This window comes from Bos indicus x Bos taurus, chromosome 23 (genome assembly GCF_003369695.1).
Source record: "Bos indicus x Bos taurus breed Angus x Brahman F1 hybrid chromosome 23, Bos_hybrid_MaternalHap_v2.0, whole genome shotgun sequence".
In the NCBI taxonomy this organism is placed as follows: Eukaryota; Metazoa; Chordata; class Mammalia; order Artiodactyla; family Bovidae; genus Bos; species Bos indicus x Bos taurus.
Window position 1 is genome coordinate 4,659,854 of NC_040098.1, and position 27,919 is coordinate 4,687,772.

General features: G+C 42.3%; 1 protein-coding gene across 26 annotated transcripts in view; it reads left to right on the top strand.

Annotated features, from left to right (window-relative positions):
- Positions 1-27,919, top strand: part of DST (dystonin) — a 520,430-nt gene that overhangs the window by 340,709 nt on the left and 151,802 nt on the right. For 19 of the 26 annotated variants that reach the window (XM_027524344.1, XM_027524350.1, XM_027524347.1 and 16 more), the window contains 12 exons: positions 1,213-1,406; positions 2,476-2,638; positions 3,452-3,535; positions 4,373-4,480; positions 4,947-5,045; positions 14,821-14,949; positions 17,168-17,256; positions 20,077-20,212; positions 21,282-26,729; positions 26,855-27,004; positions 27,148-27,363; positions 27,550-27,699. In XM_027524344.1, the coding sequence (XP_027380145.1) occupies positions 1,213-1,406; positions 2,476-2,638; positions 3,452-3,535; positions 4,373-4,480; positions 4,947-5,045; positions 14,821-14,949; positions 17,168-17,256; positions 20,077-20,212; positions 21,282-26,729; positions 26,855-27,004; positions 27,148-27,363; positions 27,550-27,699 (6,966 nt within the window). Of the gene's footprint in view, positions 1-1,212; positions 1,407-2,475; positions 2,639-3,451; positions 3,536-4,372; positions 4,481-4,946; positions 5,046-8,468; positions 11,040-11,602; positions 13,502-14,820; positions 14,950-17,167; positions 17,257-20,076; positions 20,213-21,281; positions 26,730-26,854; positions 27,005-27,147; positions 27,364-27,549; positions 27,700-27,919 lie in introns of those variants that run through there. The other 7 variants (XM_027524362.1, XM_027524363.1, XM_027524364.1 and 4 more) reach the window with 2 other exon arrangements.

Below are 27,919 nucleotides of genomic sequence, written 5' to 3' on the forward strand. Positions count from 1 at the left end.
TAAAAGTAAATTGTTTGTAATTAGATGCCCCTGCAGAAAGAGGCAGTTATGTTAAGAAATTAAAGAGGTGAATAGACTAGTTAATCTAAGAAGGAAAAGGACGATGGTTGTACGTGTATGTTTCTGTCCTTCCGCTTATAAAGCCCTGAGTAAAGGTTTTGTAAAACAGTTGTGAAAAGTTGTTTCAGTGATTTTTTTTTAAATTTTATTTTATTTTTAAACTTTACAATATTGTATTAGTTTTGCCAAATATCGAAATGAATCTGCCACAGGTATACCCCTGCTCCCCGTCCTGAACCCTCCTCCCTCCTCCCTCCCCATACCCTACCTCTGGGTCGTCCCAGTGCACCAGCCCCAAGCATCCAGTATCATGCATCGAACCTGGACTGGCGACCCGTTTCATACATTATATTATACATGTTTCAATGCCATTCTCGCAAATCTCCCCACCCTCTCCCTCTTCCACAGAGTCCATAAGGCTGATCTATACATCAGTGTCTCTTTTGCTGTCTTGTACAGGGTTATTGTTACCATCTTTCTAAATTCCATATATATGCGTTAGTATACTGTATTGGTGTTTTTCTTTCTGGCTTACTTCACTCTGTATAATAGGTTCCAGTTTCATCCATCTCATTAGAACTGATTTAAATGTATTCTTTTTAATGGCTGAGTAATACTCCATTGTGTATATGTACCACAGCTTTCTTATCCATTCATCTGCTGATGGGCATCTAGGTTGCTTCCATGTCCTGGCTATTATAAACAGTGCTGCGATAAACATTGGGGTACACATGTCTCTTTCCCTTCTGGTTTCCTCAGTGTGTATGCCCAGCAGTGGGATTGCTGGATTTTTAATGCACATGTTCATTTTAAACAATGGGATCAGTAGATATATAAAAAATAAACAATGAAAAAGACTTACTGAGTTGGCAGACTTACTTATGGAATATGTTTTATTTTATTGACGTGCAAAATCTATTAGGCTGAACTTTACATATAATATTGTTATTTTTTTTTAGGTCAAAGTACAGCCAAATATGACAATTTTATAAGGTTCAACCTAATGTAATATTTTGTATATGAAATATATTCTTTCCATTGTCTGATTTTATGTCAGTCATTTGTAAATGAGTTGTAAAATTAGGCAAGTGAAGTGTTTACCTGGTGAGCACCTTACACATTTTTATAACTTTGTAAATTGTTCCATTTTAGCAATGGAGATCTGAAGTGGATGAAAAGAGAGAGGTCTTCCATGAGCTGGAGGATGAGCTGCAGAGAGCAAAGACCATCAGTGATGAGATGTTTAAAACCTACAAAGAGCGTGACCTTGACTTTGACTGGCACAAAGAAAAAGCAGATCAGTTGGTTGAGAGATGGCAGAATGTTCATGTTCAGATTGACAACAGGTTAGTAGCCTTTTCATTCAGTTTTAGCTCAGATTTAATCTCTCTATTCTGGGTAAAGTCTAAATATATTAGGCTTTCTACCCCCATATGTAATTCATTCCATAGAACAGTTACTTGTGTTAATTGCAAGAGCTGCGTCTAATTACATTTCTTTTTTATAGGATGGCCTTGAGCAAGATGCTTAACTTCCAAATGAGTACTTAGTCTAGCATTTGTAGTGTTAATCTACTTGCATTTTATGAAGGAAAAAACAATGCAGTTCTCTAGTTATTGCAAACTGGTAATATCCCAATAACCATGCCTTAGTCATAGGAGCGTGAATCATGCATTTCCTAGGGTGGGATGCAGTATCTATAGTAGGCAAGAAGGGAAAAGAAACTGAAATTGCCTGATGTTCATTCTAGCCAAAGATAAAAGAAAGTCAAGATCATTTGCCCAGTGACTGAAATAAAGAAGTGAAAGGAAATGGGATAGTTTTGGGGACGAAACAGAATAGTGTTCTTTCTCATTTATTTTTTATGTTTTTATTAATGTAGCTAAAATGCTTTTATAATATAGTGTCGTGTGTGACAAATACGTTATTTTTAAATACACAGTAGCTAATCTCTAAAATACATGATCTGTAGGTTTAATGTAGTGGTTTTACAGTCATAGAGACTGGGTGTTCAGTTACAGCTCCTGAAACGTATTCTCTGAGTTCATGTTGAACCATTCATTACAACCAGGTCATGAGTTCAGAAGTGAAACTGTCATTGCTACAAGCTTTGGGTCTTCAAGACTTGCTGATTGTTTCCAGTTTTCCTGCTTTCCAGCTTTAGTCTCTTGGATTTGCCCCTAGAGCAGTCAGTACTAATAAACTGCACAAGTCCTGGAGAAAAGTAATTTGTATTCAACCCACAGCAGTGCAGGGGCCCTTGGAAACTGGCCTAGAGTGCTTCAGCCTTGAACTCTGGACACTCCCCTGTGGTGGCACTTAGGACAGTTAGTTTGTCCCTCCCTCCTCTTCTACATGTTCCAACTCCCTACTGGTTGCTCTTGAAAACTGGCTATTCTGTTGTGATCCTCTTAGGTTACGGGACTTGGAAGGCATTGGCAAGTCACTGAAGTACTACAGAGATACGTATCACCTGTTGGATGATTGGATCCAGCAAGTTGAAACTACTCAGAGGAAGATTCAAGAAAATCAGCCTGAAAATAGTAAAGCTCTGGCCACACAGTTGAATCAACAGAAGGTGTGCAAACATAGCTCCTCATGGTTGTGTCTGCGTTTAGTCACTCATGACCTTGACCTTCCTTTCTCTTGTTAAGGCAGTAGGTCAGCAACTATTTCAAGGAAGACAGGAATAAATCATAAATGTTAAAAATGTGCTCTCAGACCTATATACATTACTTCTTTGATTTATTGGAGGTCAATTTTGAAACCATAAGGAATAAGAAAGGTTCATGTTGGGACAGTTCAAGTGTCTAATGATCACTGAGGTTAGATTAGGACCCTACATTTTAAAAAATGGTTAGTTGTAGAAAATTAAACAGCCACATTTGACAGAGTTAAATGCTTTGAGATTTTTGTTCCATCTTGAGGGGCCAGTAATTTCTAGCTCTCTTTAGGTCAAGATTAGGATTAAGGAGCAAAGGGTTTCAGGCCTACTTGTGGATAATTTCCATGGAGTTTAGTAATTTCTGCTTTGGAAGCCCCATGAGGGGGTGTCACGTAGTGGCTTGAACTTGAATGTTTGAACTTCACCCATAAGGCAGATGACATTAAGTGCAGTGGGGTAGAGGGAATTCCCTGGCAGTGCAGTGGTTAGGAATCTCTGCTTTCATTGCCGAGGACATGGGTTCAATCCCTGGTGTGGGAACTAAGATCCCATAGGCCAAGCGGTGCAGCCAGATAAATTAATTGATTAATAAAGGCTGTACTTAAAAGTAAAGTAGGGTAGAGAGCTGTAGTCTTAAATGATGTAGGTATTAGTGCCTGAGATCTCAAGTTGTTGGACAGCATAGAATTCCTTGTTGCTTTTCTGCTAACCTGTGTGCATTTATAGATGCTGGTTTCTGAAATAGAAATGAAACAGAGCAAAATGGACGAGTGTCAGAAGTACGCAGAACAGTACTCCACTGCGGTGAAGGTGAGACTAGTTCCTTGCATCAGATTTCACGTTCAGGTGTTCAGGGGGATGTTTCCACAGTGCTCTTTAAAGCCTTCACGGGTTATTCAGTCTGTGTTGAAAAGTGAAACAGAGCATCTTCACTGTCACTTAACCTGTTAATTCTTCATGGAAACCTGAGTCATGTGAAAACCCCTGCTTCTTTACTTCTCTCTCCGTGTCACACACACGCACAGCTTGCCCACACCCCCATGTACACCAGGAGAAAATGTAGCTCTGTCATCTGCCTCTTTCTGCTTCACTTACTCCTTCCTTCCCTTACCCCTTCAAGCATTGCTGGAACACCCACCTAATCCTAACCCATTAGTCTGGGTTAGGATTCCATGTGAGTATTGCTGCAGTATTCCATGGAAGTATTGATGGAGTGTCCCTGGAAATATTGCTTGAATATCCATGCAAATATTGCTGTGATATTCCATGGAAGAACATCTCCCTTAGGGATGGTTCCCATGTGCTCTGAGTCACCCGCCACATCTCGGCTCTGGCCATTCGGATCTGCAGTCCCATTTTTTATCTAGAAGAAGGGGAGACTGAAAATAACTGGCACGTTGTTCCTAAATGTGTCCATGAGCTCCTAAAGGGACTTAGGAACTTTCCTGACCACCCTAAATGTTTCTGATTTTTATTACCACCTTGGAAACATCTCAGGATTGGATTGATTCCTGAAAATGTGTTTTTGCAATATTTTTTATTTAAAGTCATTCAGTGAAACTGGATTCCCTTTCTCTGCATCAAAGATCACTATAGAATGAAGCGTTAGTGCTTTGCCATGATTAATCTTACCGATATCTCATGCAGGACTACGAATTACAAACGATGACCTACCGGGCCATGGTGGATTCGCAGCAAAAGTCTCCAGTGAAACGACGGAGAATGCAGAGCTCAGCAGATCTCGTCATTCAGGAGGTGGTAACCGTCTAGAGACAGGGAGCATGCAAAACAGAGACGCAGCACTCTAGCAGTTTTAGATTTATATATTTGTATTATGGTGAAATATACATAGTAGAAAATTCACCATCTTAATCATTTTTACGTGTAGACTTTAGTGACATTCAGTACCTTTGAAATGTTGTACAACTTTGATCACAATCCAAGTCCAGAGCAGTCCATCATTCCAAGTAGCTGCTCTTTACCTATAACAATACATTTTGTTAAGAGTTTTAAGAAGCTCTTTGAAAATCCTCATTCAAGATGAGTGAATTGCAGAGAATACTAAATGCCTGTTGCTCCTATGTGGTTATCGTTACTAGGAGTCATGAGCTTCCCTGCCCCAAAGCCTAATTAATGTTTTAATTATTACTTGGTGCTTGCTCAACTGATTTAGGGCAAATGGAGATTATGTTTCTATCATTTTGTTTTTCTTTACTTGTAGTTCATGGACCTGAGGACCCGATACACGGCTCTGGTCACCCTCATGACACAATATATTAAATTTGCTGGGGACTCATTGAAGAGACTGGAGGAGGAGGAGGTAACCATTAACCATGGGCAGGTCACTGGCAAGGAGCCATGAGGTGGCTTCATGATAAACTCACATGGTTGAGATCTGATGTATAAGTGATTAGTTATAAAATTACAGTGAAAAACAGTAGAGACCAGGCATTTTTTGGATTGTTACTGAGATTCTGTCAAATTGAAAAGCATTGCAAAAAAAGAAACAACCATTTTGGGGAACAAAAGAAAAACATTTTTATTTTCTCTCTGGGACTCTATCTAATATGAGAGGGTTAATGTCATAAATGGCTCTGTTTACATTATGGAATGTAGGCAGTTTAGCAGAATTTTTTCCAGTTTTCTTTGACGTATAGTTACTACTGTTAGGATGTCTGGAGAAATATTACATAAACAAATTTGTTTTATATCTTTTAAATTAATTTACATCTTCAAGGATTTAAAACAGAAATACCATTAAGTTAGAAGTAGCAGGTATTTATACAAAATGGTAATGCTTTTTAATAATTGAGGTGTTTTGTTTTTATTTTTGTCAAAAAGATATGGTATATATTAAAAAGACTATATGCATTTAATAATATATTCAGAAACCGAATAGGGAGTTATTCATGAATGTATGTTTTTATAAGAGGCTATTATATCTAATTTTGAAGGTATTATGCTGTGCTTTGTCATCTTGATATACTTTCTATTCCTGACCTCAGAACAGACAAAAATAGTCAATTGAATGCTATAATAAGTAAAGTGTGGGATATTGGCCATTTAAATTAGACCATTGTTGAAATTCTGAAGGTGATTGTACTTAGTATAACTCCATTCATATAATAAGAGGACCAAAATGGTAGCAAATGTCTAATAGATGTTGCTTTCTTAGTTTTTAAAAAAAGTGTGACTACTTTTGTAAACTATTTCTGTCTGTTCAGAGTTACTAGCACTAACATCGCTATTTGCAAGTCTTTATAACTAACTACCTTTGGGCTTAGAAAGGAGAACCAGAGTATTTTCACATTCAAATAATTGGCATACACTTCTCAACTATGAAAGGTCCACAGTTTTTTTACATATTTAGTTTTTAAGAGATATTCCATTTTAAGTGGTAGGCAGATCTTTTAAATTGTATATTTAGTAGTTAAAGGTAAAATAAAATAAGTTAAGGCTTTCCTTTATTACTATGTATGTCTGATTGTACACATATGAGCCACTGTGCTCAATTTATCTGATGGGGTAGAGTACCAGAAGTTGATAGACCCAAAAGATATTTCAAAAAGCCTGAAATATATCTAAATTATGCTTGTCATCCTTTGAAATGTTAAAGATTTATATTGAAGTGAAAGTCAAAATAATATAGTTTATGGAAGTCTGTGAAAAGACTATTATAATTTAGAATAGATTTTTAAATTCTTTATTAAAAATTCACCACTTAAGGGTCTTAATAATGGAGTATCTTATAAAAGATACATAGCTCAATTTTCAGATTCCACAAAGAAGTGTTTCTGAAACTGGGTCTCTAAGACCCACATGCGAAATCTTGGTCAGAGAGCAGAATTTTCCATAATAAACATGGAATCAAAGAGGGAGCCATGTTAATTTCAAAGATAATACCAAATTAGCTACAGAAATATTAGTAGGGTATCTGTAATGTATATTTAATGGATAAAGAGATTTTTCTAGTCTGTGTTGACAGCAGAATATATTAATTGCTGAGATTAAGACAGCATGTCTCCTTGGGAAAAATTTAGTTAAAACTTGAAGTTATTTTATGTGAATAAGTTTGAGATACACAAGAGAGGAAATCAGTAATAGAACTAAATGATCTCTAGTAATTTTTCTGATCTTTGCTTAAAAAGATTATAGTTATCTAGGCAACATGAGATTAGCAGTCACTTAAATGATTCCAAGACACTGAGAGTTTAACTTCTTTTTTTTTTTTCCTGAGAGAATTTTCATTTTTCTTAAACCTCAGACTATGACCAAGAAAAAAAAAGAAAGGGACTCAAAACTTCTTCACAACAGCTAAGCTGGAAAGGAAATTTGATGAGAAATAAGAAACACCCTTTTAGAAGTTGTCTACTCAAAATATTAATATATGGAATACTTTTAATGTCTAAGAAGATAAAATGCTTCAGTGTCATTAAGAGTTGACCCTGATAACAGAGCACTAAATATTACAGACTGTGATGAGATTTGTTTTCATATGAATTCTTACTATAAATCATATTTAGGTTAGCAAAGGAAACAACCAAAATTCTCATCAAAATTATTGGCAATCATGTTATGAGAGGATGCAAAATAAGATGTGTGGTCTGTAATACAAATCAGATTCTTAAGATTTACTAAGGCATTTCAATGAAAATAAAACCTGCTATTTAGAATAATTTCCTTCCTTCTGTTTAAGTTACTTCTAACTATGATGATTTTTAACTGATAATACAACACTAATAAGCTTATGATGTTAGTAAAGAGAAGTTAAATGTGATTATAAACTAGCTGTGATCACTTTGTTCTAGTCAAGTATGTTCCTCCCAGCTGAGATCGATTTGTAATCAATAGAGTGAACAAATTTTCTTAATTGGAGCTGAATTCCTAAGTATACTTTTATAAGCATTTATGTTTAACACATATCTTTATGTTTGTGGAGTATCTGAAGGTACTTGTCAAGGTGGATTCATATGGGCCATGTCATTAATGACAGCAACAAAGTCTGTGAGTATATGAAGCACGTCTTCTCTAAAGCCACCAGGACTGTGGCTGCCTTTGCATTAGCAATTCTGATTATTGTAAGTATCATAGTAGGGCAAATATAAATTAGTGAGGAATTAGATTTTAGAAAATTATAAATTTTTATATAATTTCCTCCTTCCTCCTGTTAAGTATTGTTTCCTCAATTGGCTCTTAGTTCCAGAGTTCTGTATCTTCTTTCTTTTAGATATCATTTTTAATTTCTTTTGGGCTAGAAACTGAAGACAATTCTCTCATGTCGTTCAGTTCCTATATGTTGTATGTTCTTAGCTCGTAGGACTAGGTTGTGTGTGAGTGAAAGAGGACTGCTATGAGAACTGTTGTTCCTACTTTGTCATCTGCCTGTTTTGCATGGGTTTTCAAAATTACTGGTTTTCTAGACCTCAGTGTCCTCAGCTGAGGTGAGAGTCAGGCTGTAAGGTTCCTTCTTGCTCTAAAATCCTGAGCTAGCAAATTTTAAAAGCAAAATTATCCGTAAGAGGCAAAAAAGAAAAAGATTCCTTGGCTTAGCAAAGCCGCCACACAGGGTTTGTGGTTCCCCCCCACTGCTGACTTCCTGAAGCTCCTTCTCTGGTGGCGGTGGCGGGGCTCGGGCTGCCTTGGGTCTCCCTCCCCGTTGTCGGTCCTTTGGCGAGCGCTGCTCTGGACGCCTGCAGACGGGCTGGGGCGGCGCGGGTCTGACCCTTCTGAACGTCTCTCGTAGATGCAGAGGCGTCAGGAGGCTTCAGAGCAAGGGGTGTACTCAGACCTGCTCCAGCGGCAGGAGGCGACCGTGCGGGAGAACCGCCAGCTCGCGGGGAAGATCACAGAGCTGGAGAAGGTGCTGGCCGAGCTCGAGAGGCAGAAGTCCCGGGCGGAGCAGGAGCTCCCCAGAGTCCGGGAGGAGGCGGAGGACGCGCTGAGGAGGCAGCGCAGGGACGCGGCGGACATCGCGCTGCAGAAAGTGCGCGCGGAGAGCGAGGCCCAGCGGTACCGTCGGGAGCTGCAGGCGGTGGAGCGCGACCTGCGCGGCTTCCGGGAGCAGCTGGCGGAGCACAGCGCTGCCCAGAGGGCGCTGGAGGAGCGCCTGACCAGGAAGGACTGCAGCCTCCAGGAGCTCGAGCGGCAGAGGGGCGAGCTCATGGCGGAGCTGAGGAGGAAGAAGGCCCACGAAGCCGAACTCCTGGAGCTGATGGAACGGATGGAGAAAGACCTCACGTTCCGGAAGCAGGCGGCAGAGAAGCAGCTGGAGGGAAAGCAGAAAATCGACTCAGAAGCCCGAAGAACAGTAACAGAAATGCAGCATCCGTGCAGAGAAAGCGCGCACCCAGCTTGTCCTAATGCCGAGGCGAAGGACCTGAAGGAGCAGGTGGATGAGCTGATGGCGGCCAACAGGAGGGCCGAGCAGGACGTGAGGAAGCTGAAGTGTGAACTCGGCGCCCTGCAGCTCGAAAAAACCTCCTCGGAGGAGAAGGCCCGCTTGCTCAAAGAGAAACTGGATGAGACCAACAAGTCCCTGAGGTGCCTGAAGCTGGAACTGGAAAGGAAGGACCAGGCCGAGGAGGGGTACTCGAGGCAGCTCCAGGAGCTGGGCAGGCAGCTGAGCCAGACCACGGGGAGGGCTGCGGAGGTCAGGCAGGAGGCTGCCGACCTCACGAGGATGAAGCACAGCTATGAGCTGGAACTGGAGTCGCTGCAGCAGGAGCGGGGCAAGCTCCAGAGGGAGGGGGACCGGATCAGCAGGACGCAGGCTGCCGCCGAGAGGAGCATGCAGCATCTAAACTCACAGGTTACTTCTCCACAGGATAGCAAGGTGTCCTCTAGAGAAAGAGCATGGTCCTGCCAGAGAACGTCAGATAACCTGAAAGAGCAGTTTGAGAAAAGTCACGCACAGTTGCTTCAGAATATTCAAGCCGAAAAGGAGAATAACGAGAAAATCCAAAAGCTGAAAGAGGAATTGGAGAGAAGTAATGAGCGTGCAGACAAGCTTAGGCACAAGGTGGAGGAGCTCACCAGGCAGAATAACCAAACCAAGTTAACGATGCAGAGAATTCAGGCAGAATCGGCAGACGTGGTCTTAGAGAAACAAGCCATCCAGCAAAGATGTGAAACACTGAAACTCCAGGCGGATGGTTTCAAAGACCAGCTTCGCACCACCACCGAGCACTTGCACAAACAGACCAAAACGGAACAGGATTTCCAAAGGAGAATCAAATGCCTGGAAGAAGACCTGGCCCAGAGTCAGCATTTAGTGAGTGAATTCAAGCAGAAGTGTGACCAGCAAGACCGCATCATCCAGAACACAGAGAAGGAGGTGCGGAGTCTGAGCGCGGAGCTGAGCGCATCGAAAGAGGAGAAGCGCCTCGGGGAGCAGACGGTGCAGAGGCAGCGGGCGCAGGTGCAGGACCTGAACAACAGGCTGAAGAAGGTGCAAGACGAACTGCACTTAAAGACCCTAGAGGAGCAGGTGACCCACAGGAAGATGGTTCTGTTTCAGGAAGAGTCTGAGAAATTTAAGCGCTCTGCAGAGGAGTTTCGGAAGAAGATGGAAAAATTGATGGACTCCAAAGATATTACAGAACGTGATATTTCGGGCATCCAGCTGGACTTCGTGTCTCTGCAGCGGGAAAACAGCAGGGCTCAAGAGAATGCCAGGCTCTGTGAGACAAACATCCAAGAACTTGAGAAGCAGCTCCAGCAGTATCGCCAGCAGATGCACCAAGGGCAGGATGGGCAGGCCCATCACTATCAGAAGTGTCGGAAGCTGGAGGAAGAGCTGGTGGCCCAGAAGCAGGAGGTGGAAAACCTGAAGCAGAAGATGGACCAGCAGATAAAGGAGCACGAGCATCAGTTAGTGGTGCTCCAGGGTGAAATCCAGAAAAAGAACACAGCCATCAAGCCAGACCCTGAGATGGCAGGGAAAGAGGGTCCGGGCCCCAGGGACCTCCCCTCCACTCCCCCCGTGTCTGGGGTCCCTCTGCAGAGGTGGACTCAGGAACCACAGCCCTCGGAGGAAAGATGGCAGCGTTGGGGTGCAGAGAATGTACAGAAGGAGGTCCAGGGCAGGCCATCAGGGGCTCCAGTTGAGAAAGAGAAAATCCAGCAGTGCTACTCGGAGTACTTTTCTCAAACAAGCACCGAGTTACAGATAACTTTTGATGAGACGAACCCCATTGCAAGACTGTCAGAAATTGAGAAGCTAAGAGATCAAGCTCTGTGTAATTCCAGACCCGCCATCAGGTGTCAAGATGACAAGTATGAAATAGACCTGGTGACGCTTCTGGCGCCCTTCGAGGTATTACCTGGGTTCTGGGACTTTTACCAGTTACCCTCTGTCAAGTTTTCGCTCTTGTTTCCTTTCTCTGCTAGGCTGTATTCTTTTAGCCATATTGAATGTGATTGGCTGTTTGTAGTTCCGACAGAAAATCATGCTATCATTTTCTAGTGATTTACCTGAATCTTTATTACAAACCATAGTCTTTAGTTTTTAAATGCTTAAGATGAAAAACACAGATGGCATGGCTATCCTGTTGGTATCAAAAGGGATTCTATTCTGAAAAATTTGACCCTAAAGAAAACTAGAAAAAGCAAGCAGTTAGTTTTAATTTCTAACACATTCTGTGGACAGGTTTCATCTCCCATCTTTTTCAGATATACCATTTTAATACTTAATAGTCATCTAAAGTTTAAACTTCAGACTCTCAAAATAGCATTCCTTATTCATGAACCCTCTGGGGCTTAACAGTTTTTTTCTCTTATGTAATCTTTGTTATGCTAAGAATTATATTTGGATTAGGAGTGGGTAACGTGAGAACGTTCTCTAGATGACTTTTAACATCTTGTAAATTCCTGTTACAGATAGCTAAGAGCAAGCAGTGTGCTATGCGTGCGGAAGTCACAGCATTAAAGCAAGAGAAGAATCCAGCCCCTGGCAGTGATGAATGGATGCTCAAAGGGTGCAGGGCAGCGGGTGGGCTCAAGAGAGATTTTCTAAACAAAAACTCAGAACCAGAGACCTTTCAGAACTTTGATGGTGATCACGCATGCTCGGTCAGGGATGATGAGTTTCACTTCCAAGGGCTCCGGCACACTGTGACAGCCAGGCAGTTGGTTGAGGCTAAGCTTCTGGACATGAAAACAGTTGAGCAGCTGCGACTTGGTCTTAAGACCATTGAAGAAGTTCAGAAAACTCTGAGCAAGTTTTTGACAAAAGCCACTTCCATCGCAGGGCTTTACCTGGAATCCACAAAAGAAAAGATTTCCTTTTCCTCAGCTGCCAAGAAAATCATCATTGACAAGATGATGGCTTTAGCGTTTTTAGAAGCTCAGGCGGCCACAGGTTTCATAATTGACCCCGTTTCAGGGCAGACCTATTCTGTTGAGGATGCAGTCCTTAAAGGTGTGGTTGACCCTGAATTTAAAATCAGGCTCCTTGAGGCAGAGAAGGCAGCCCTGGGCTATCCATGTTCCTCTAAGGTGCTGTCAGTGTTTCAGGCCATGGAAAATAGAATGGTTGATAGACAGAGGGGCAAACATATATTGGAGGTGCAGATCGCCAGTGGGGGCGTCATCGACCCCACAAGGGGCATTCGGGTTCCCCCAGAAATTGCCCTGCAGCAAGGACTGCTAAATAATGCCATCCTGCAGTTTTTACATGAGCCCTCCAGCAATAGCCGCGTCTTCCCTAATCCCAATAACAAGCAAGCCCTGTATTACTCAGAATTACTGCGCATGTGTGTCTTTGATGTAGACAGCCAGTGCTTTCTGTTTCCATTTGGGGAGAAGAACATTTCCAATCTCAATGTAGCAAAAACTCACAGGATTGCTGTTGTAGATACTAGGACGGGAGCAGAGCTGACTGCCTACGAGGCTTTCCAGAGAACCCTGATTGAGAAAAGTACATACCTGGAGCTCTCGGGGCAGCAGTATCAGTGGAAGGAAGCCACGTTTTATGAGTCCTATGGGCAGCCTTGTCACATGCTGACTGATGCTAAGACCGGATTACAGTTCAGTATCAGCGAGGCTGTAGAGCAGGGAACTATCGACAAAGCCGCCATCAAAAAGTATCAGGAAGGCCTCCTCACGCTCACAGAACTTGCCGATTCCTTGCTGAGCCAGTTGGTCCCCAAGAAGGATGTGCACAGTCCTATTGCGGGTTACTGGCTGACGTCCAGCGGGGAGAGGATCTCTGTGCTAAAGGCCTCCCGTCGGAATCTGATCGATCGGATCACTGCCCTCCGATGCCTTGAAGCCCAAGTCAGCACCGGGGGCATCATCGACCCGCTGACCGGCAAGAGGTACCGGGTGGCCGAGGCCTTGCACAGAGGCCTGGTGGACGAGGGCTTTGCCCAGCAGCTGCGGCAGTGCGAGCTAGTGGTCACGGGGGTCAGCCACCCTGTCACCAACAAAGTGATGTCCGTGGTGGAAACTGTGGGTGCAAATATCATCAGTAAGGACATGGGAATCCGATGTCTAGAATTTCAGTACCTGACAGGGGGCCTGATGGAGCCCCAGGCTCAGTCCCGCTTGTCCATTGAAGAAGCTCTGCAAGTAGGGATTATAGATGTCTTCATTGCTACGAAGCTCAAAGATCAAAAGTCCTATGTCAGAAACATCCTGTGTCCCCAGACGAAAAGAAAGCTGACATACAAAGAAGCCTTAGAAAAAGCCGATTTTGATTTCCACACAGGACTTAAACTCCTAGAAGTGTCTGAACCCTTGATGACAGGAATTTCCAGCCTCTATTATTCTTCGTAACAGGGCATGTTCACATAAGCAGTCATACGGGAAATGCTGTGTTAGTTCTCATTGCTGTGCCCACAGCTTAATGATAAGATCCACGCTCTGGTCACTGTCACACGCTGGAAGCACCCTCAGTTTCTTGAGGGCTGGAAACACTGACTGCTCAGAAAAGAGAATACTTTTCATTTATAATTTTTTTTTTAAATAAAGTTTTATTGGAACGCAGACACACTCTTATGTACATACTGTCTTTGGCTTACTTTTGGGCACAAGGACAGAGTTGAGTAGTTCTGACAGTGACCGTATGGTTCCCAGAGCCTGAAATACTTGTCCTCTGGTCCTTTACAAAACACAGTTGCTGTCTCCTGATCTGGAAGAAATTTGCATCGCTCCTCTAGACTAAATGTCAGGTTACTTGGATTTTAGACTCCAATCTGCCCGAGAGAGAATATGTTTAAAATTGAAAATAACAAAATATTTACTGCTCTTCATAATGGTTCCATTTAGCTTTGATTTGTTTTTTGAACTCCTACCCACAGTAAAATAAAAGTATTTTACCTGGAATATGAGACAAGCTTGAGAAACATCACTGAGTTTACAGCATCCTTACTTCAGAATTCTGCATCCCTGATGGGATCCAGCCTGCCATTAGGGTTCCCATTTGTTCAAGGATTCATTACACTCACCGAAAGAACACTTCAAAAGCACCATGAAATCCAAGGGGAAATGTGTATTTGTTCCCATATCCGTGAAGCTGTGGTGGTTCAGATCACCTTGGAAAATGCATGTTTTTAGTTTTTCTGTATGTTGTAATCTACATATAATATGTTTACCACCATCTCCCATTTCTAGTTACAACTTTGTAATTAAAAGCAGCATTGTGAGTGGTTTACCTGCTGCAGGAGGGGGAAGGTTTTTCTTAGTTCTGTGTGTTTTTTTTTGTCTTTTGTAGACTTCATTTTTTCAACATGCCATTGTCTTAGATTTTTCTGTCTAGAGAATTCTGATTGTAATGCTAATGCAAAGGCAGCGATTCAAAGAGTGCTTCATGAATAAAGTTGAGTTTTTGAATATGTCATGTTAATAGACCAGCTGGGAGGTTAGATTGATCATTCAAAAGTGTTTGTCACAGTTTGCTTTGCTACCCTAAATTTTTGGAAGTACATCTGCCACGTGATGTGTTGAATGTGGTTAAGTGAATGAATAAAATATCTCAGTAACCTGTGTGTGATGAAAAAAATATTTTTACATCCTTGTTTTCTGTGAAGTGATTAATAGTTTGGTCATTTACTGGAATATGTCTTTTTTTTTTTTAAATCACTCACACCCATCAGAAGTCACTGGAAGAAGAAAAGAAAGAGCATGTTGAAAAAGTCAAAGAATTACAAAAATGGGTATCAAATATCAGCAAGACATTGAGAGATGGAGAGAAGGCTGGAAAGTCTTCCTTTTCTAAGCAAAAGGTATTCACCGAGATGCTGGTTTACTAATAATTACAGTGATAAGAATTTACTGAGTCGATATAGTCCATCTAAAAAATACTTTTAATTCTTTAGTTTTCCCCATTTCTTTGGGCAACTATAAATGAAGATCAGAGAGGTTCAGTAACTTGCCCAAGGAAGCACAGTATGTGGCAGAAGATGCGCTCTCTGCTCCAAATTCTGAACTTTATCAGTACTAATCTCACTGTTAGTCAGCCAATATGTGGCCTGGTCCTCCTCACAGTGAGCTCTGCTTCTTGGTCTTTGTGATAAGCACTGCTGGAGAGCAGAGTCACTCTCTTTTGTGCCCTGAGTATATCCACGCACTCTTGTGTCATAAAGAGATGCAGGTTCCTTCTTACAATGTGAACAACAAGTTTCCAGAAGAACAAAACACAAACCAAGATGACAACCTGTGAGGATTGAAATTAGTTGTGCTTTTCTGGATCTTTTCTATCTCCTAAAGAAAACAACTGCCCTCCACCAGGAATTCTAGGTTCTTTCCCTCTCCTAATGAAGCCTTCAGTTCTGTGGGCTAAACTTGTCTACTTGGCTTCGGTTGACTGGCTACCTCTTGTGAGATGTTACTGCTCCGAGGTGTCCATTGGAATGCCCCACCTGATGCTCCTAGGGGACTGGATTAAATTAAGCAGGGTTACTGTTGCTGGTGATAGCATTGGAATTGCTGGTTTATTTAAAAAAAATAAACCTCTGCTAAGTTAAGCAGCATTTTTCTGGGGTACGTTTCCTATAGTGCCCTCCTGACCTGTGGAAATCACAGAGGTGTTCAGTAGCTTTTTACCTTCAAGCTCTGCATCGACACACACTTGTCATCACTTGAAACAGACATTGTTGGCATAATCTAATAGTGGAGAACTTCAGTATCTTGTCAAATTTCACCTGTGGTGCAAGGCAGGTGTGCCATCTCTGAGCTTCCCCCAGGAGAGGTTTATAAACCTGAGTATTTGCTTGAATTCTCATTCAGTTGAAATCAAGCCAGCTTAGCTCATAGTCTAGCAAACTGCATTTTATAGAGTGTAGAGGAAATAAGTTGGAAAACACAATTACATTGAGTGTTTAAAACCTAAAGCCATCAAAGTGAATGTGAATATTTAGTTTTAAAACATCTTAATTTCCCCCCTGTTAAACAGGAAAATAATTAAAATAGGGACACAGACCTTAGCAAGGATTTCTTTGTGGAGAACAAGTTTCTTCTGAGGAATGTGGTTTATGAACCCTTGGTATTTCTTCATTCTGTGGTTAGGAGTGCTCCCAAATTTTATAGATCAGTTTCAGGTTTACACCTGGCAGACATAAGAAGAGATACTTTGCCAGTGCAGATTGTGGCCTCAGTTGCAAATCTTGAATTACTCTTGGTCACTCTATTAAAGGAAATTTCAGGTAATTTGATGTCAATAATAAGTGTCTCTCAAAAAATTAGTATGGCCTCATGCTTTCCTCTAACCACAAAAAATAGACTTTAAAATGATTCTTAATAGCATATGTCTGGGGAATATATACCTTTTCATTGCCCCATCACTTAAAAGAATGGTAATTACTTTCTGACGTTGTTGTTTAATCACTAAGTGGTATCCGACTCTTCTGCCACCCCGTGGGCCATAGCCTACCAGCCTCCACTTGTCCATGGGATTTAGGGCTTCAGAAATGATACACTTCTGAATTAGGAGAAAGTAATACAAGGGCTTGCTTTTCCCAAACAGTTCAGTTTTATTTCTTTGACTGTCACTGGCGACTTTTGCAATCAAATGTCTTAATAATAGAAATTATTTAACCTCGTTCTGCAGATCTAGAGAGAAATACTTCCACTATGTTTTTTTCCAAATGAGCGCTGTATCCATCTCTGTGAGGACGGTGATGTTCCAGTGCCGAGCATCTGTGCCTCCTTCATTCGTGGTTGGGCTGGGATGGATGCAAGAATCTTACCATGCTGTATTATTATTTCCTGGTGGAAGTAATGGCCTTAGGATTAGAGGGAGGGGCTCCACTCATTGTACATTCTCAATGAAGTATTCCTCTTATCCAGACCTGCAGACTGGGAATAACTCATGGTATTGACTCAGGTCACCTGAAAATAGACCCATCGTGTGGGTGTTGATGGAAACTTGGATCAGTTTTTTAAAAAGACTGTTATCTAGCCTTTGTGAAGGAAGAGCCTGAGTGTACTTTCTTTACCTTGCAGATTTCCAGTGAGGAAATTTCAATCAAGAAGGAACAGTTATCTGAAGCACTACAAGGCATGCAGCTGTTTTTGGCTAAACATGGAGACAAGTATGTTGGTTTTAATTAAGTCTTTTATTCAGAGTAGCGAAGTGGTTTTCAAAATGCTCAGCAAAGTAGAGGATGTTAAATTTTAGTGGAGGGTTTAAAAATGGAACTCAGTCACAAGTTTAGTTAATAACCTGTGATTATAAAGTGATTTAACTGTCACTTTTCTTGACTCTCAGTCTTTATCAAAATTCTGAAATATACTTATTATCTCCATATATTGCTGATAAGAAAAACAGGCTCAGAGTTAAGGATGAGTTGCTAGTTAGTTGTAAAGATTCCAAGCCAAGTCCTGATTCTAAGTAGTACTTACTCTCCAAGACCTGCCTTTTGGAAAATATGTATAAATGTGTTCTTTATTTCCTTAGCTGAGACCTTTGGCAACAAGATTTCTAATGGTTTGGTTCTTGCTTTGAGGCCCTTCATTTATTTTAGCCTTAGGAAGGGATGGAATCTACCCTTTTCTTAAAACCTTCTTTGGCTGTCATCAGAATTAATCTAGAATGATTTTGTACCTTAGTGAATTGGGTTAATTTCCTTATGAATTTCATTTTTATTCATCTTTCTGCTTGAACAAGTTTAATCTTGAGTCATGGCACATTACTTGTCCCTTTTCCATGTTGGAACTAACAATGGGATCTTTCCCTCTGTTCAGTTTAGTTCAGTCGCTCAGTTGTGTCCAACTCTTTGTGACCCCATGAATCACAGCATGCCAGGCCTCCCTGTCCATCACCAACTCCCAGAGTTCACCCAAACTCATGTGCATTGAGTCAGTGATGCCATCCAGCCAATCTCATCCTCTGTCATACCCTTCTCCTCTTGCCCCCAATCCCTCCCAGCATCGGGGTCTTTTCCAATCAGTCAACTCTTTGCATGAGGTGGCTAAAGTATTGGAGTTTCAGCCTCAGCATCAGTCCTTCCAATGAACACCCAGGACTGGTCTCCTTATAGGATGGACTGGTTGGATCTCATTGCAGTCCAAGGGACTCTCAAGAGTCTTCTCCAACACCACAGTTCAAAAGCATCAATTCTTCGGCACTCAGCTTTCTTAGTAGTCCAACTCTCACATCCACACATGACCACTGACAAAACCATAGCCTTGACTAGATGGACCTTTGTTGGCAAAGTAATGTCTCTGCTTTTGAATATGCTATCTAGGTTGGTCATAACTTTCCTTCCAAGGAGTAAGCGTTTTTTAATTTCATGGCTGCAGTCACCATCTGCAGTGATTTTGGAGCCCCCAAAAAAGTCTGACACTGTTTCCACTGTTTGCCCATCTATTTCCCATGAAGTGATGGGACCAGATGCCATGATCTTCGTTTTCTGAATGTTGAGCTTTATGCCAACTTTTTGACTTTCCTCTTTCACTTTCATCAAGAGGCTTGTTAGTTCCTCTTCACTTTCTGCCATAAGGGTGGTGTCATCTGCATATCTGAGGTTATTGATATTTCTCCCGGCAATCTTGATTCCAGCTTGTGTTTTCTTCCAGTCCAGCGTTTCTCATGATGTACTCTGCATATAAGTTAAATAAGCAGGGTGACAAAATGCAGCCTTGACGTACTCCTTTTCCTATTTGGAACCAGTCTGTTGTTCCATGTCTAGTTCTAACTGTTGCTTCCTGACCTGCATATAGGTTTCTTAAGAGGCAGGTCAGGTGGTCTGGTATTCCCATCTCTTTCAGAATTTTCCGCAGTTTCTTGTGATGCACACAGTCAAAGGCTTTGGCATAGTCAATAAAGCAAAAGTAGATGTTTTTCTGGAACTCTCTTGCTTTTTCCATGATCCAGCAGATGTTGGCAATTTGATCTCTGGTCCCTCTGCCTTTTCTAAAACCAGGTTAAACATTTGGAAGTTCACAGTTCACGTATTGCTGAAGCCTGGCTTGGAGAATTTTGAGCATTACTTTACTAGCGTGTGAGATGAGTGCAATTGTGTGGTAGTTTGAGCATTCTTTGGCATTGCCTTTCTTTGGGATTGGAATGAAAACTGACCTTTTCCAGTCCTGTGGCCACTGCTGAGTTTTCCAAATTTGTTGGCATATTGAGTGCAGCACTTTCACAGCATCATCTTTCAGGATTTGAAATAGCTCACCTGGAATTCCATCACCTCCACTAGCTTTGTTCATAGTGACACTTTCTAATGCCCACTTGACTTCACATTCCAGGATGTCTGGCTCTAGGTGAGTGATCACACCATCATGATTATCTGGGTCGTGAAGATCTTTTTTGTACAGTTCTTCTGTGTATTCTTGCCACCTCTTCTTAATACCTTCTGCTTCTGTTAGGTCCATACCATTTCTGTCCTTTATGGAGCCCATCTTTGCATGAAATGTTCCCTTGGTATCTCTAATTTTCTTGAAGAGATCTCTGGTCTTTCCCATTCTGTTGTTTTCCTCTATTTCTTTGCATTGATCGATGAGGAAGGCTTTCTTATCTCTCCTTGCTATTCTTTGGAAGTCTGCATTCAAATGGGAATACCTTCCGTTTTCCCTCTGTTAGATAACAGCAATTGTTGTTTTAGAAGTTTGCATATGCTAGAGAGATGCTGATATATTATTAGTCTATACTCTTTCCTTTGGTTCTTTATAAAGGCCATCCTTAATTTACATACATAGCCACTCTAGACCTGAGCCATCTGTGTATGAGATTATGTTATTTTTTACTGTATTATAGTATTGATATATTATTGATTTTTTACATTATATTTTATGAGCCAATACTAATTTAGAAAAGTATTTTTCTTTATAAAATCATTGCACCTAGTATGTCATAATTATCACTTGCAGACTTATATTCTTCATTTCCTACTTTCTGGTTATTTTAGAATGACAGATGAAGAAAGAAATGAATTGGAAAAACAAGTGAAAACTCTCCAAGAAAGTTATAATTTATTCTTTAGTGAATCTCTGAAGCAACTGCAACAGTTGCAAACCTTAGGAGACATAAAGGTAGAGGAGAAGGTAATGTTATTTATTTACAACGCGAGGCTGTTTCAAGACTCTCAGTCTAACTGCATGGTTCTAGAAATATATGTCAATGACAAAGAGATGATCTTGAGTTGTGTACGTGGAAGAAACATGGGTGGGGTTTATGTAAGTACTTGGAGATTTCCGTGTTGGTTATTAAATGCAACCTTTCACCTGCTGTCATCAGTTTCTGTGACATCTTAATCTCTGCCTTGCATGGTTAAAGAAAAGAATCATTCATTTTTCTAACTCTTCTCTTTCAAAGTCATTCTGCTGCTGCTACAGTAGGTATTTTAATATATAAATGTGATGATATAAAATAGTCTATGAGTCATCTCTAAAGGTGCCACTGGAATATTAAGGGGTTTGTCTGCCTTTCAGAGATAGCCAGGAGATTTATTTGAGAAATACTAGGCTATATGTCTTAGTAAGGATCCTCTAGCATCTTCAAAATATAACAAAAATTGCTTACAATTTGGCCTATCCTTGAACTTTCTAAACTTTACAATACTCAGTATTCAACACAATATTCAGAATTCAAAGTTATTTTTATATTCAATTCTCTTACTCCCTGGAGTACTTTGCATACTATTTGTCGCATTTTGAGGGTACGTAGTGATTTTTTCTGGCTTGTCTGAAGAAGTCCGTATGCTGTAAACATCAATAGCATGGGGGTTTGAAACTCTCCCGTGTCAGGAGACTAATCTCATTGGGTTGCAGAGAGCATGGTTTGCCTTGCAGGTGTGTGTCCTGTCTCCTCACCCTCATCTTTTCCGTGTCCTCACTAACCTGTTGATGTCCACAATATGAAGTTTTCAATTCACAGATGCATGTCGTTTTCAAAGCTTTATCACATCCTGTGCTCTCGATAGATCACTGACTTAGATCACTTGTGCATTTGAGCTGCCTAACACTCACAGCCTTGCCACACCTCGGTAAGTAGAGGATTTTTATGCTAAAGTGTCTTTTTTTATTAAAAAAAAAAAAAAACTTGCAAACTAAATTTCTTGACGCTCTGCTCACCCTTGTGTCAGCCACTGAGACTTCTGTGCTTTCCTTTCAGCTGGATAAAGTCATCGCGGGCACCGTCGATCAGAGCACAGGGGAAGTCCTTTCTGTCTTTCAGTCAGTTCTGAGAGGCCTCCTTGATTATGACACGGGAATTCGGTTGCTTGAGACCCAGCTCATGATTTCTGGGCTCATTTCGCCAGAATTAAGAACGTGCTTTAACCTCAAAGATGCCCAGAGTCACGGCCTTATCGATGAGCAAGTTCTGAGCCAACTCCAAGAACTCAATGAAATGAAGGAGATTATCTCCGCTGTGTCATCCACCAGGGTTCCGGTGCTGGACGCCCTGGCTGAAGGTGTGATCTCAGAGCCCATGGCCATCAGAGTGCTCGAGATCCTGCTTTCCACGGGCTCGCTGGTTATTCCAGCCACAGGAGAACAGCTGACCTTGCAGAAGGCTTTCCAGCAGCACCTGGTTTCCTCAGCCTTATTTTCTAAAATCCTGGAAAGGCAGAGTCTGTGCAAAGACCTTATCGACCCCTCCACCTCTGAGAAGGTGTCCTTAATAGATATCATGCAAAGAAGTGTTTTGCAGGAAGACTTAGGGATGCGGCTTCTGCCTGTGAGGCCGCAGGAAGGAGGCAGAATAACATTGAAATGTGGCCGAAATGTGAGCATTTTAAGGGCAGCACACGAAGGCCTCATAGACCGTGAGACCATGTTCAGGTTACTGGGCGCCCAGCTGCTTTCAGGAGGTCTGATCAATTCCAAGTCTGGTCGGAGGCTGACTGTCGAAGAAGCCGTGGCAGAGGGTGTGATGGACAGAGACACTGCGAACAGCATCCTCACCTACCAGGTGGAGACAGGAGGAATCATCCGCTGCAACCCCGCCAAGCGTCTGACTGTCGACGAGGCAGTCCAGTGCAATCTGATCCCGTCCAGCAGTGCCCTTCTGGTCCTTGAGGCTCAGCGAGGCTATGTGGGCTTCATCTGGCCTCACTCTGGGGAAATCTTCCCCACATCATCATCTCTGCAGCAGGAGTTGATTACCAACGAATTGGCCTCCAAGATCCTGGAAGGGAGGCAGAAAATCGCTGCTCTTTACATCCCAGAAACTTGTCAAGTCATTGATTTGGAGGTTGCCACGCAACTCGGAATTATAGATAATTACACAGCATCGATTTTAAAAAGTATAACACTGCCCGATAAAATGCCAAACTTGGGAGATTTAGAAGCTTGTAAAAATGCCAGAAGATGGCTCTCTTTTTGTAAATTCCAACCGTCTATGGTCCATGATTACAGGCTAGACGAGGATGCTTTTGATGGAGAAGAGCCAGTGGCAACTCAGAGCTCAGAACAAACTAAAAAATTGTTCCTGTCTTATTTGATGATAAATAGCTATATGGATGCAAACACAGGGCAGAGGCTTTTGCTGTATGATGGAGACTTGAATGAGGCTGTTGGGATGCTCCTGGAAGGCTGTGGTGCAGAAATTGACAAGGACACACCCATCGAAGAATGTTTTGATGTCTTAAGACTCTCTGGTATATCTCTGAATAACACTGCAAGTAAAGAAATGGGTGAAAGTCCAGCTTCACCAAGTAGTTTTGATAAATGTCATCAGAGAGAACCTGAACACAAAGAAACCCCTGAAAATACCATAGACGAAGAGTTTCAGGAATTGGAAACTAATGTTATCAGGAGTGAATTTTGGCTGTCAGAAAACCTGGCAGATGTAATCACAACTGATCTTAAAGTTAAGAAATCACCCGGTGTGAGTGTTCCCAGTTCCAGATCACACTTAACACAGCTTGGACTTGCTGATGTTAGCCTGCCCAGACAAGACTCTGAAAACAGAGTTGAAAATGGTGAAAATCAATGTCAATTAGAAACAAAGGAACATGCAGATGAATGTAGTCACTCTAAAAACCTTCAGAACTTGGCAAGTGATTTGATAACAGATCCTATGATAAAATCAAAAACTAGTAGAGCCTATGATTTAAATGAAACAGAAAATGAAGATAATATTAGCAGGGGTTCAGTTCTCTTTGACTATTCCCCCAGGCTGAGTGCTTTGTTAAGTCATGATAAACTGAGGACCGAGCAGGGAAGTTTTCATGATGTACACAGCGCAGAGAGTAATGGAAAGAAATGTGAAACCTCTACATTGCCATTCAATGACCAAACTGAGTCATCAGGTCAAAGAATAAGAGAAAAATTTCAAGACCAGTTTCTGGGAATTGCAGCTATTAACATCAGTTTAAAGGGAGAACAGGCTGAAGAGAAATCTTTCAATGTTGGTTGTAGTAATCCTCAGGTAGAGTGTCAGAGTGATGAATTTAGTTCAGATACTTGTGGTGAAGATGAAAATGCGCTTGCTACTTCTCAGCAGGAACCTGAAGATGAGAACCGTGAGTCCACAGTGGAAGGGTCCTCAGGTGCCCCGACCCCAAGGGCTGGTGGTCATGATGTTGGCCTGGCTCCCACCCATACCCCATCTTTTGAAGGAACTGTCGGCGCCAGTGCTGGCGACTATGAAACGTCCCTGCTGGATGACCGGTGCAGTGAAACAGACACAGACAGCGATGCTGACTTCTATGACACACCCTTGTCTGAAGACGACGACCATGATTCCCTGCTCCTTGAAGGTGACGACTGTGATTGTCTGCAGCCCGAGGACTATGACTCGCTGCCAGAGGAAGACGAATGGGCCGCTCCTCCTGGAGAGGTTTTCTATGATGTTTCTAAAGAGGAGGAACATTCTGTGGGGACCCAGGCAGGGCTGGCTGATAGCTTAGGTGTGAGGCGAGGAGCACAGTCTCTGCAGGATTTTCTCATAGGTGCTGAGAAAGCAGAGTTCGGTTCTGGTGAAGAAATCCAGTTAAATTCATTTGAGTCCTATGAAGTGAGTGGACCGTTGATGGAAACTGTATCAGAAAGGGACAGCACAGATGACCTTGAAGGTGATGAGTCTGATTCATTGACTGACTATGAAACTGAGGGAGGAAAAGAGAGCTTCACGATGGCGGTAAAATCTGAGGACGCTGGCTGCTGGGAAGGGAGAGAAAAAGACTGTGTGGCTGGACAAGGATTTGAATCTGCTCCTGATCATTTAGATTCTGTGCAAAGCAAAGACAGTTATGAGGAATCTGTATCTGGCCCTAACGAGCAGGACGACGATGACCGTGGCGCTGATGCTGGAGATGGCGCAGGAGGGGAGGGTGCGGAGCCCATGGGCCAGGGCGCAGCTGCGGCCGTGGTCGTCCCCGGGTGTGTTGCTGCTGCTCCCAAAACAGAAAACAGCCATGCAAGTCAAAGGAACAATAAAATGATTCTCCTGACTCAAAAGCACCATCATAATTCTAAACAAAAACAGCAGTGTGTGAATGTTTTACAGCCAGAATCAAGTAGTATAAGTAGCTTAGGTCCTGAAATAAACTGCTTTCCAGAAGATACAAATGAGGTTGTTGGAAAAAGCATAGAAGATCTGTTGAATCATGAGATGGTCCTTCAGGATGAATTACTGCCTATCATGAAAGACACTGAATCAGAAAACATCTTTAGCCCTGTTGGTGCCTTACCTAATACCAGTGTCAGTTCAGCCTCTGAACTCGAGGGCCACCTAAAGAACACAGGGCTTGAGCTGATTCAGCCGGGATCTGCTGACTCTGTGAAAGGTGGAAATCCATATTGTGAGAATGTGACACTTCGTGGTAACTCCTCTTCTGATAAAATCATTTGTCCTGAGCCCAGTTTAACAGGAAAACCTGCAGAGGAAAGCCATTTGTCATTCACAATGTCTGTAGCTGATAACGATCCTCCAGGCAGTGGAAGGGATCTAATTAAAAGGAGAGCTGACAAAAGCAATGTACAAATAGAAGATGAAGCATCAGTTCCTAAAATGTGCGAAGGTAAAGGAGAAGTTCTCATAGAAGGTCCCTTAGAAGATAAATATCCTAAACTTTTGCCCAGTAAAAGTACAAGGGAGAGTCTTGATATAGTTAATAGTCTGTTTCCAGTCCCACAAACCACACACAGTGAAGAACACAGTCAGGAAGAAAGCCTTAAAAACACAGCAGTAGCTCTTAAAGATGAACCACAGAACCTACCAACAGTAGTTAGTAGAAGTCCCGTTCAGTTTGAGAATCTTGAAGAAATATTTGACTCATCAGTTTCCCAAGTGATCAATGATGACATGACTTCAGACGTGACCTTGTCCGAAGGGTTTACAAAGATTGAGACAGATTCACTCACCGATGGACCTGAAGATGAGCTTGATCTGTTTACTTACTTAAAACATTGTGCTAAAGATGTAAAAGCAAAGGATGTACTGAAACCAGGTGAAGATACCCCAAGCTGTATTCCAGTCACTTCCCCTCCCATTAAAGAGCATTTACAGTTAGGAGTTAATAATGCAGACGAGAAGGCAGCTCTTGCCCAAGAAGACTCACCTCCAAAGGAGATGGGCCAACAGAAAGACCTTCCTGCTGAAGAAAGCAGATCAGGAATCCCCAAGCTCACACCAGCAGGAGATGAAAGCATGCCTTCAGGCTTCCCTCTTGGAAATGCGGAAGGCCTTGGAAAACACATGGATTTTGTGCAGTCAGACCTCTGTGCAGATGGAGTAAGAAATAACTCCAGTAAGGCTTTAAGCACTGACTGCTCATCCTTAGAAATTAACAGCGAGAAAGAGGGGATTGAGCAGCAGAAAGGGAAAGAACCAGCCCCGTCGCCAGGAGCCCAGGGCAGCAAGGTGCAGGTCGCTGAACTATCTCAGGTCCTGGTGGAGGACATCACAGACACCTTAAAAGGTAATTTGAAAGAAGGTCGTGTGACTCCTCAAGAGCTTGGAAAACCTTCAGCCTGTGCAGATGCTAACATTCTAATTCAGACCTTAATTAAAAGAGTTAGCTCATCACAGTTGGTGAATGAAACACCTGGTGTGCCCAGCAACTCTAACACCAGTGGCTGTGGCATTTCCTGTGCCAAAAACTCAGAGAGCAGAGAGGATCCGCTCTGCGCTGCAAACCTCAAGTCTGAATTGCTCCTTGATATACTTAAGCAAAGTCAGTATAGCCAAAAAGTTATAGGAGCTTTTGAACTGATGAAAGAATTAACTCAGATGGAGTGTGATCTGGAGGAAAAGGGTGGGGCATCTGAACTTCTTCCTCTGCAGCTTGAAGATATATTCTGCAAGCTGCTTCCCGATGGATATTCGGAGAAGGGAGGACAGTGTACAGACTTGAGTAAAAAATCACCTACAGCTCCTGAGGTGACAGATGAGGAGCCACACATTCTTGAAGAATTCAACAGCAAGGAAGGAAACCCCTGTTCCCTAAATTTACAAAGTGTGAAAGAGAGTGGCCCAGAAAACTCTCCTGTCTGTGCACCAGCTTTGTCAAGAGATGGGAGGCTGAAGGAGCTGTGTGCTGCGTCCCCAGGCCATTTGGAATGTATTTCAGGGTCAGAAGACTTGGCTTCTGGAGACAGCTTGATGGAGCGAGTAAGTGGACTTTCCATTTTATAAGCAAGTAGCTGTGTGGAGCATTTGGGAATAATCACATTTATTTTATTTGGTTGAAAAACCTGCACAGAGCAATTGAATGAAATGTCCACGTTTATCTTCAGTTTTCCAAGGAGCTGCAGCAATGTTTACAGCACAGATCAAAGATGTGCGAGTATTTGGCTTTGCTTCAAGACATGAAGCCTCCCTTTGGCAGCCAAGACTCCCGGGATGGCAGTCTAGAAGCTTTGAGAGACCAGCTGAAACAGTTGGAGGTAAGAATCGTCTGCTGATGGTTATGGAGGGTGGTCAGCTAATGTTAATTTGGAAAATTAAGAAGAGCACTTGTCTATTTTGAATGTTAGTTATACTTGTGTTTCTCACTAAATAGATACGAGATGTGTATTTTTTTCTGCAGACATTTGAATTGGGATTGGCTCCAATTGGTGTGATTTTAAGAAAGGACATGACGCTGGCGGAGGAATTTGTAAAGTCTGTGCCGAGTGACTTCCCCAGGGGACCCCTCGAGGACCTGAGCATGAGCCTCCAGAGTCTGCAGACGGCCCTTTCATCCCTCCAGGCTGCGTCTTCAGAAAGAATGAGCCACATCACGCTGGCGATCGACTCCGAGGTGGTAGGTACCAGAACGTCTCGTGCTAAGTCAGATCTAGCTTTTGGGAGAAAGTTGAGGGTTTGAAAATTTAGTCATAAGACGAAATATTTGTTCTTAAATTGTTAAGCCCTTAACACAGGATCATTATTTGTAGGAATTTAAAATGTGCGGAAAGATAAAAATGAACATGCAATTTTTATTTTCTAGTCTAAACTAGCCGTTTCCCATGAAGAGTTTCTGCAGAAACTCCAGTCATTCTCATGTTGGATATCGGAGACGGGCAAATCTGTGAAGGATGTGGAGATCATGACAGTTCGAGATGCTGAACTCATAAAACAAAGCTTGGAGTTTCTCAAGGCAAGTATCAAAATCAATAAGATAAAGTGTGTGTGTGTATGTGTGTGTGTTAGTCGCTCAGTTGTGTCCAGCTCTTTGAGATCCCATGGACTCCTCTGGCAGGCTTCTCTGTCCATGGGATTCTCCAGACAAGAATACTGGAGTGGGTTCCCATTCCCTCCTCCAGGGAATCTTCCAGACCCAGGGAATGAACCCAAGTCTCATTATGTCTCGCATTGGC